The sequence below is a fragment of the Suricata suricatta genome, chromosome 6 (genome assembly GCF_006229205.1).
Source record: "Suricata suricatta isolate VVHF042 chromosome 6, meerkat_22Aug2017_6uvM2_HiC, whole genome shotgun sequence".
Taxonomy (NCBI): Eukaryota; Metazoa; Chordata; class Mammalia; order Carnivora; family Herpestidae; genus Suricata; species Suricata suricatta.
Genome location: NC_043705.1, coordinates 45,596,448 through 45,607,349, shown reverse-complemented (window position 1 = coordinate 45,607,349; position 10,902 = coordinate 45,596,448). Strand labels below are relative to the sequence as shown.

Genomic DNA, 10,902 nt, shown 5'->3' with positions numbered 1-10,902 from the left:
GTGGGGCTTGAACCCACAAACCGTGAGATCATGACCTGAGCCGAAGCCAGACGCTTAACCGACTGAGCCACCCAGGCACCCTGGTTGATGCTTTAGTGTATCGTTAGTACAGGTTTCCTCGAGCAATGTTGTGAGAATTTCTTTAGGGGACAGACTTAGGATTAGAATTTTTGGATAACTAGATATGGTTATCTTTAACTTCACTAGACACTGCCATGTCCAAAGACTGAGTCATCCGCAGTGAAGCCAGCAATCTGTGTAACAAACCCTCCAGCCTCAAAATTTCAGATCCAGTAATCTGGAAGGTGTGGTGGTGGTGGGGAGCGTGGCAAGAATTTCCATTTCTAACAGGTCCCCACGTGATTCTCTTGCCACTGCAGTGTAGTGTCTGGGACTACATTTTGAGAACAAGTATTCTAGGGAAAGTCTGTTAGATTGGATTTGGGAAAAGAGAGCTGGTGAGGTTTTATTAGGTAACCAAAAGTTAGCCTGAACCTCTGCATGTGCTCCTCTGTTGCTGGGTGGACAAGGGCAGACGAGTGGGCAGGAGGCCCCTGTCGGGCGGGGTGTGCACAAGCGTGGCTGGCAGACTTGGTGTACTGGAGTCTCGGTTACATCTGTAAAACCCAGGCGTTGGCTTAGATGCAGGTGACAGTATTCCCGTGGAGATTCCTCAGGTTTTAAGGCATGAAGCTACTGAGTCTTACTGATTTGGCTGTTTTTAGATATTTATATCCAAAACAAGAACAACAAAATCAATCTAAAGTGTTTTTTTATTATTACATTCCAAATTTGGTACTGTGGTAACAGAATGCCAGGGAGGTCTCTCTTAAATATTCTTTCCTGCAAGAAACTTCTTATAAAAAGTCTTGAAAACAAAGCCTTCACATATTTTAGGATAAAAAGACATAAACAGCCTGGCACAGTCTACAAATGATTAACACGTAAACTGGTAGGAAAGTTATTTTATTTCAGATTTAGCAATAGAAAAGGTCAATTAGGGGGGAAAAAAGCATGAACCAAAAGCATTTGCTTACATCATTCCACAATTTACATATAACGAGATAATTTTTTTCAAAACCAGACAACAGGTTCAAAAATACTTCTTTTTAAGTATTTTTCAAAAATACTTAAGTGATGCTGTTGGAAATAATGGCTGTTGTAAGGCCATTTATTGCAGGCACATTTCTAGCTAGATACCATGGCTGTAACTTTATCTTCTTTCTTTTTTCTCTCTCATCAGCTTTTTGCTTTCTTCTCGTCTTCTCTTAGTCACTGGATTCCGAGGATCATAGATTTCAAATGTGTCTGAGTCTTGCATGCTTGCATCTTTCACTTTTCTGGTCTTATCCTCAAACTGAAGTACATGTGACATCCTGAAGAGGGAGAGAGATGGCTCAGTGATTTGGGCAGGAGAATGGAAAGTGGAAATTTTATACGATACTGTCCGTGGCATAGTGAACCATATGGGTACAGAACACCAACATGGGTTTCTTGTTTGTTGGTGCTTAAACCGCATGGAACCCAACTTATCAGAAAACACTTAAACTTGAAAACCATGTCTGGAGTTCATGTTGGTTTGTATTTTTAGTAATGAGCCTCTCTGCCTCAGTCTTCACTTGAAGGTCCTTCCCAGATGAGAGGTTAAAAGAGTTCTACCCAGAATACTCCTTCAACTAAACTCAGAGAACCTTCTCCCAGCTTCCATTGCGGAGCACACTCACTTAGCCAGAGTGGGCAGCGCTGTGGAGCAAAACCAGCCTATTTGATCTTCTTGTTTCTAGTAGTTAAAGGGGCCAAGAGTGAGAAATGTGTTAAGAAAATTCTTATTCAAATGGTGTTATAATTCCTTTTTCTGGGGAAATGCAGGGTTATAAATTTTTTTTTTTTTAATGTAAAAGGAATCTAAGCTTTGGCATAGCTCCATGGACTAATTTCCTCCTCTTACTGTTGATTACAACAAATTTAACCATCCTGCTTTCCCACTTTATCAAATGCTTACTGGTCTTAAGGTATCAACATGTGCTTGAATCATAAGTGGTCATAAGCTGGCTGTCCTTAGCAGCCGGGAAATATGCAAGTGATTAGCTCTGCCCCCATTAGGAGGTGTCAGAAATAAATAGGGAAGTCAAAGACCAGATTCCAGGGCAGTTGAATGAATTTGGAAAAAGAAAAGTTCAGTTTTGATATATAAACAAAACTGCTAAAGCTCTTCCCACTCGCTATATAAGCAATTTTAAAATGGGCATACGCAGCTCTCTTATCACAGATGATAGGGCTAACCTGCCTATAGGATTAACACTCCCCATACACCCATTGTAACTTTCAGATGAAACCCAAATATTACATGGATTTCTTTTTCCCTAAATAAGCAGAGATTCGGGCAGTAGGTACTAGCACAGATCCCCCACCCCTTTTCCCTGCAGTACCGCAAACGCTGAGTGAAGTTTCCTTATGTGACAAACTTTCATGGGTATATTCAGATTCTGAGGAAGAGATTTTGCAGGAAATAAAATGTTACAAGATTAGTGATACTGCAGTTACTGAGGGTTCAGTAGCTACTGTTCTCAAGGGCTGACAAGTTGAGTCTTAACTACCATTCCCAACCCTTCCATATGAGAGAAGCTACTGGAATGCAATTAGTATGTGATATTATTATGTACATGACCCAGAATCTACTTCAATTTACTAAATGAGGTAAACCACATTCACATTTCTATACTTCATTGTTAATAGTTATTTACATCAAATTTCATAACTAATTTCAACACATGAACATGCCATCCCATTCATCGGAACTACTGACTTACGCTTCTCTTGCTTTAGTAAACACCCTTATTTAGAAAAGGTACATATGAGATCTTGCCATTTGTGTCATGGGCAGACCTCAAGGGTATTATGCTAACTGCAATAAGTTAGACAAAAACAAATACCACATAATTTCACTTAGATGTAGAATTTTAAAAACAAATCAATAAACAAGCAAAATCAGACCTATAAATGCAGAGAACAAACTTATGGCTGCCAGAGGGGAGGGGGTGGGAGGGGCAAAATATCTGTGTGGATGTGGGATGACAAGCTTCCAGTTGTGGAATGAATATGTCACCAGGATAAAAGGCACAGCATAGGCAGTATAGCCAATGGGATTGTAATAGTGCTGTATGGTGACAGATGGTAGCTACGCTTCTGGTGAGCATAACATAATATATAGAGCAGTTTTATCACTATATTGTACACCTAAAACCAATGTAACATTATATGGCAACAATATCCAAAAAAAACCAAACAAAAAAACCCAACCAAACAACAACAAAAAAAACACCCCAAATCAGAAAGTATAGTTACCTCTTTACCATAGCAATTACAGTGGAAAAACCATGCTGATAAATTTCAAGAGTGGTGACAATGAAGCCCATGCTTCCTGTTTCCAATTTAATGTTTCTATCTTCATATACAATGGGCAGATATATTTAATGGAAGAAATGGAGAAAAAGAGCTCTGAATTAAGCTTTATGGTAACAAAATAAATAGCACCAATTTTATCATGGATAATCATACAATTTAGTAGGATAAATCTGTAAATTCTTTGTGGGAGGAGGAAAATAGGGTATTCATAGTTATAGATTACAACTTTTCAACTGGAGATAACGAATAAAATTCCAGATGCTACAAAAAAAAAAGGAAGTGCATCATAGGATTATTGCTTATTTAAATGGATTCCTCAGAGTCTGATTTTCCTGTGCTTTCAATTTCCTATAATATTTCCTACAGTATTCCTGAAAATAAAACAATCTCAACTCCTCGAAAAAGGCTGATCGTTCTACATCCATGGTAACAAGGGACTACTGGACCTAGTTCGGAACACAAACTGGATTTAATCAGTTAATGATTTGCATAGGCCTCAAGGACCAGTGACAACTCGGTTCAGCAAACACACTTCTGAAAGCCAGCTGATCGCGACAGCCTTATGATTTTGAAGCTTCGCCAATCAGTGGCCGACTCAATCTAGTAAACACATTTCCGAGGCCAGCCAGTCAGCAAAGTTTCTCCTGAGTAATGGGGCTTCTGAGGCAGACGTCGACCACTAAATGATCCCTGACCCCAAAACTCTATGTAAGATTTGCAACCCGTTTCACTCAGAGTCTGTGCCTAAAAGCATAGCTGTTCCTTACTTAAGTAATAAATCACACATTTTGTTTCAGGTAGTGAGAGGTGGCCTTTTTCTTAGACACTTCTTAGAATCTGTGCTGGATTCCCCAAAGTATACTTTTTAGGAATTGTAAGTGTACTTCCACGGGTGAGGAACAAGTTTAGAAAGGGGGTAGGATGTTCTTTTGAAGGACCTTTACCACACATCATGGGGAGCCCAGATCCTGCACTGCATTTCAGTAAGTGCTTAGCAAGTGATTCTCGTGTAGACACCTAAGCCCAAACCAGGAAGTAGTTCAAAGCACGCCCTTTAAAGTAATTTTATTCAATACTCCCATATTGACAGTGAAAAACAAAAACCACTGTCTTTAGTTAACCTATTAATATCTTTCTATACCCATATTTTTCTATTTCTAAAATTATTGGTCTCTCTGCCCAGAAATATAGATGGATTTTTTGACTGCCCACATTTCAAAAATGGCTTTACCAGAACTTGTCAATTAAAACCTTATAGGCACCTTCCTTCTTTCTGTCCCATGAGAGTGTCTTGCAACTATTGAATTTGGTTGGCTGTGGTATAAGAAATGAACTCTAGACACGTGAACAACAGCACAAAGTCCACAAAGAGGAACAGATTTTCCTACAAATTTGAAAAAAACAGAAAGCCGTAAATTAAAGTAGCTGTCTTTTTCAACTGTTTGTCTCATACGCCACTGCACTAAACAAGTCCAACATTTTGATTAATAACAAACCTAAACCCAGAGGAAAGAAAGGGCTATCAGCTTACAAACTACTTCAGCTTTAATATCATAATACTTAGCATGGCTGGTTACTCAGCAATAATATTTAATCTTTAATAGAAATAAAAGCATAATCAAAAATGGTTCACCCATTTATCTTTCAACATGCTTTGGTCACTTCATTTTAAAAAGCAAAACAAAACAGTTATTATGATTTTCAGCATAATAAACCCCTGACCTATGTGCCTCCATAAATCACAGGCTGTAGGAATTGAAAGCATGCCCACATTTTACAGTCTCCTAGGGGAATACACATGCAGACTTACAATACAGACTTAACTCCAGTACATAAGGGTCTGGTCATTTACAATTCTGTATGTCCCAATAACTTAGTACTATTTACTCTGTGGCTGGTCCTGGAACTGACCTGACAAGAGCAGTGAATTTTTTGGAATTAATTGCATGCTGATCATTTACATAAGAACATTTTAAAACTTGTTCCCTTGAAGGCAAAGACACAGAATTGAGTTTTGATTAATAAGATTTACATACGTTCAGATTCTCAAATAAGAACACTGACATGGGGTGCTTCAGTGGCTCAGTTGGTTAAGCGCCTGACTCTTGATTTTGGCTCAGGTTATAATCTAATGGTTTATGAGGTTGAGCCCCATGTTGGGCTCTTTGCTGAGACCATGGAGCCTACTTGAGATTCTCTCTTTCCCTCTCTCTCTGCCCTCCCTTGCTTGTACTGTCTCTCTCTCAAAATAAATAAACTTAAAAAAAAAAGAACACTGACTTTAGTGTGTTATGGAAATGTGGAGGCTTACCATTTTCATAGAGGTTGTTTGACAGAATAAGGTTTATTTTTTTATATGGGATTGTATGAAATTATAAACAAAAGCAAACAACTATTTGTTTGAAAAAGATCTGGACCTTTAACAATCTCACTAATTTGACATCCAGTTTTTAAAGTTCTCCCACAACTGTGAAATAGATTAAAATATATGACAGCAATTAATATTAATGGAGAACACAAGAGGAACTTACTCTCAAACATACAGAAATGTGCAATATAGAATTCCAGTACTAATTTGTTTCTGACAAAAATGCATTTAGATTATTTATGCTTATGTAATGTAAGCTGTTATCTTTTTCATTGGAAATTCTATAAACCACTCCTTCCCATTTCCAAGTCTCATCAGTTTAGGAACTTACCACCTGACCCTTTGACTTTTGTAGGTGTTCTGTCCTTCATCTGTACCAGGTCTCCTTCATCCTCCAAAAGTTCTAAAATAGTCTTTCTTTTTAAAAAAATGGATTTTTAAAATATTAAGTAGGCTCCACACCCAAAGTGGGGCTTGAAGTCATGACCCCAAGACGAAGAGTCACATGTTCTACCAACTGAGCCAGCCCATTGCCCCTAATGTATTTTTCTTTCTTTCTTTCTTTCTTTTCCTCCCTCCCTCCCTCCTTCCTTACTTCCTTCCTTCCTTCCTCCCTCCCTCCCTCCCTCCCTCCTTCCTTCCTTCCTATTTATTTTTGAGAGAGAGACAAAGCATGAGTTGGGGAAGGGGCAGAGAGAGAGGGAGACACAGAATTTGAAGCAGGATCCAGGCTCTGAGCTGTCAGCACAGAACTTGACGTGGGTCTCTAACTCACAAATGTAAGGATCATGACCAGAGCTGAAGGCAGATGCCAAACCGACTGAGCTGCCCAGGCGCCCCATAAAATAATCTTTCTTATATATTTCTTTTATACCATTTCTCTGGCCAGGAATTATTGGCTATTGTATTAGACTCAACAACCCAACTGGACCCTTAAAACTCTGTAATAACTGCATCTTCCTATCTCACCAACCTCATTTCATTTCTTTCATCAGTTACCCTTTTGTAATTGGCTGTTTACTTAATTGTGAACAGACTATCAGTTAGTTGGGACTGTATGAGTCTTGTTCACAGCTGTATTCCCTATGCTGAGAATGGTGATTTGTGATGTGAAGCAAAGCCTTCAGATCCTTTGTACTGGCCAGGCCTGCTGGCTGGTATTAGCTGGTTTGCTAAACTAACACTTGACCTCCTTTTGTGGGCAAGGAATGTCTTTTATTTCTGTGACAAACTTCTAAAATGTCTAATGGCCTCTGCAGAAAGTCTCAGGCTCAGCACAAGCCCACCTTTTCATGACCTCTCATAGCTGGTCACATCCTGATTGCTGCTTTTCCACTGTACTCCTACAGTGACAGCTCGTTGTTCCACGCACACCACAGTGGGAGCATGCCTTACGCTCTTTTCCACTGACTTTGGTCCCTAATGTAAAACTAGATAGTTTACTTTTTATTTTTTACTAAGTAAGCTCTGTTTCCAGTGTGGAGCTTGAACTCACGACCCCGAGATCAAGAGGCACATATTCCACTAATTGAGCCAGGCAGGTGCCCCTAGATTCTCTGTATCTTTTTTTAACTTTTTAAAAATTTTATTTAAATCCAAGTTAGTTAATAGTATAATAATGGTTTGAGGAGTAGAATTTAGTGATTCATCACTTACATATAATACACAGTGCTTATCCTAACAAGTTCCCTCCTTAGTATCTATCACCCATTTAGCCCAATGATTTTTAAAAAATATTTATTTGTGTGTGTGTGTGTGTGTGAGAGAGAGAGAGAGAGAGAGAAAGACAGAACACACACAAGCAGAGGAGGGGCAGAGAGAGAGAGAGAGAGAGAGAGAGAGAGTGAGAGTGAGAGAGGTCCAAAGTGGGGCCCTCGCTGATAGTGGAGAGCCCTATGCAGGGCTCAGACTCACCAACTGCAAGATCATCACCTGAGCCACAGTCATATGCTCAACCAACTGAGCCACCCCGACACCCCTAGATAGATTTTTCTTCTTAAAGCAATGTCTCTTTAGAGCGCTGCATCAAACACAGGCTGCACATTAGAATCACTTGAGTAGCTTTAAAAACTATGCCAGGCTTATACCTACAGAGGTATTGATTTAATTGTCCTCGGATGAAACCCCAGCAATGGTGATTTAAAATTTTCTACTGGTGATTTTAAAATACAGCCAAGTTAAAACTATAGCATTAAAGTTTAAGAATTTTTATGTTTTCACACTGATTTGTTTCATCAGCCATTTGTTTTGGCCCTGTCAGCGATGAACAGCTAGTTCCTAATGACAAACTTCTTATACTTGAAGAATCATAAGTGGCCTCTGGGCCTATTAACCGAATAATCTCAAGTGTATTATCCATTTCTAATATATGGTTTGAAGATAAGGCAAGAAGCTAGATTCAGTTATTCACTCAACATACATCTGAGGACTCTTTATGTGTGAGACCAAATGTTCGACACTGGGGACACAGCCAAATATGACTTAGGCCATGCCATGCTAAAGTGAACGGTCTGTTCTGGAGATGAACACACAGCTACCAGAACACATACGTATTTTGGAATTGCCTGCAAAGTGTGAGGCACCAGTAATAAGAGGATCCATTGATACAGCTCTCTACAAAAAGCTTTCACGTGCTGTCTGCTATGATCTTCATAGTAGTAACTATACGGGGTAGGCAAGAAAGATGTTATCACCCCCATTGCACAGACTGGGTAGTGCTTATTTTGGAATAAAGAAATGCTAACAATGCAACCATAAAGAGACAAGATGTGGGAGCCTCTTTGGGCACCTCTCTTTTAGATGAACACTTGCTTAAAAAAAAAGGTAATTAATTTTCACTGTAAATTTTATTTCAGTCTCAGTTTCTCCTTATATTTCCTAAAATGGGGATGCCACCCCATTCAGGTGGAGGTCCCACAGGGGTACAGCCAGGGGCCTAAAGCCTGACCCTATAAAGGTGAATGTCTGGCAGTCTCCTCTCAGGCATCTGATTACTAAGGAGTGCCTTGTTCTTGATGATGACATCTAAGTCTTTTCTGTTTTATATATTTATATGTATATATATATATACATATTTCAAAAACATAAATCTAGCCATGAAAACTCTCCTGTTTTAAATCCTTCACTGCTCCCCACCTGTAGCCTGCTTCAGATTTTGTTTCCCTCTCTCTCTGCCTCTCCCATGCTTGCTCTCTGCCTCTCTCAAAAATAAACAAACATTTTTTTAAAAAATGTTTTTAAATTATGTAGAAGTATAGTTATCCATGTTGACCACATAACATAAGACTAGAACTTCTGAAAGCCATCTTTGCCTCCCACTTGGATGAGGCCAAGTGAGAGGAATGGGCTCATTGAATTCTCTGGCTGGTTGAATTCTCTGATCTGGTCATGCCCTAGCTCTACTCCTTAAGCTTCCATGCTGATAAATTTCCATTTTTGTTTAAGATATTACTATCATTTGCAATAATCTTTACTAATGCTTAGGATATAGTCCTAGAAGTAGAATTCTTTGGACAAAGATTTGTACATATTTAAGGTATTTCATATGAATGGTCTAACTTCCCTCCAGAGAGGATACATCAATTTACAATCTCATTGACAGAGTGATTTACTTTGCTCTAATACCTTTTGTTTTTACTCCCCGCTCCCCACCATGTTTTTGGCTATTTGAATTTTTTCTTTTGTGATATGTGTGTGTTTCCTTTGCTCATTGAAAAAAGTGTCATATTGATCTTTTCCTTATGGATTTGTGAGGATATTTATTGTGTTAAGAATATAAATCATATTCATCACATAAATTGCAGATACTTTTTCTAGTTTGTCATTTGTCCTTTAACTTTTTGGGGGGGGTCTAGGTTTACCTACCTATCTCCCTTCTTCCTCCATTCATTCCTCTCTCCTCCCTTCCATATAAAACTTTATAATTTTTTATACAGTCATTGTGAGCAGTCTTTTCCTTTGTGGTCTCTATCTTTAAAGTAATGCTTGGGGCACCTGGGTGGCTCAGTCGGTTGAGCTTCCGACTTCAGCTCAGGTCATTATCTCATGGTTTGTGGGTTTGAGCCCAACATCGGGCTCTGTGCTGACAGCTCAGAGCCTGGAGCCTCCTTTGGATCCTGTGTCTCCTTCTCTCTCTGCCCCTCCCCTGTTCATGCTCCGTCACTCTCTATCTCTCAATAATAAATACATGTTAAAAATAAATAAAAAAATAAATTGTGCTTAAGTCTTTCTTCACCAAATACTATGTAAATATCCACTATATTTTCTAATAGCACCTTTCCAGTTAGTTCTCTTTTCATTTGTTCATCCTTTATTAGTTTAGAAATTTTTTTAGTATATTGGGTCAGATAAAATTCTAATTAATTTAATTATTTTTTTTGCATGTGGCTACCTAGTTGTTCCAACTTCATTTCTAGAATAATCCACCCTGTGGGGCGCCTGAGTGGCTCAGTCGGTTGAGCGTCTGACTTCAGATCATGATCTCACAGTTCGTGGGCTCAAGCCCCATGTGGGGCTCTGTGCTGACAAGCCTGGAACCTGTCTCCCTCTCTCTCTCTCCCCAGCTGGTGCTCTGTCTCTCTCTTAAAAATAAATAAACATAAAAAGATAAGAAAAAAAACAGAATAATCCACCCTGTATAGTATCTCATCCCCCCACTGATTTAATTATTATAATTTTGGCATCTGACTGGGAGAGATAATTACTTTCTTACTCTTTTAAAAAAACATTTCTCAAATGTATTTATTTTTTTAAATAGATTCCATTTTTCAAGAGGTTTAGGTTTACAGAAAAATTGAGCAGTTAGTACAGAAAGTTCCCTTATATGCCCAAACCAGTTTCCCCTATTATTACCATCTCATGTTAGTTTGGCCACATTTGTAACACTTAATGAACCAATATTGATCTTATTATTGTAAGTTCATAGCTTATATATATTACCTTGGTGTTATAGACTCAAGTGTTTCCCCAAAATTCATAAGTTGAAGACCTAATTCCCAATAAGACTATATTTGTAGATAAGATCTTTACAGATATAATTAAGATAAAATGTCATTTTGCAGTACATACAGATATTGAATAATTATGTCATACATCTGAAACTAACATACTAATTAAAAAAAAGATTAAAT

The 10,902-nt window shown here is 38.5% G+C and overlaps 1 protein-coding gene across 1 annotated transcript in view; it reads right to left on the bottom strand.

The window, feature by feature from the left end:
* Window positions 1-950: 950 nt before the first annotated feature.
* The window catches only part of CWC27 (CWC27 spliceosome associated cyclophilin), a 177,933-nt gene continuing 167,981 nt past the window's right edge, over window positions 951-10,902 (bottom strand). The window contains exon 14 of the mRNA XM_029942318.1: window positions 951-1,376. Within this exon, the coding sequence (XP_029798178.1) occupies window positions 1,214-1,376 (163 nt within the window). The 3' untranslated portion in view covers window positions 951-1,213. The remainder of the gene's footprint in view (window positions 1,377-10,902) is intronic.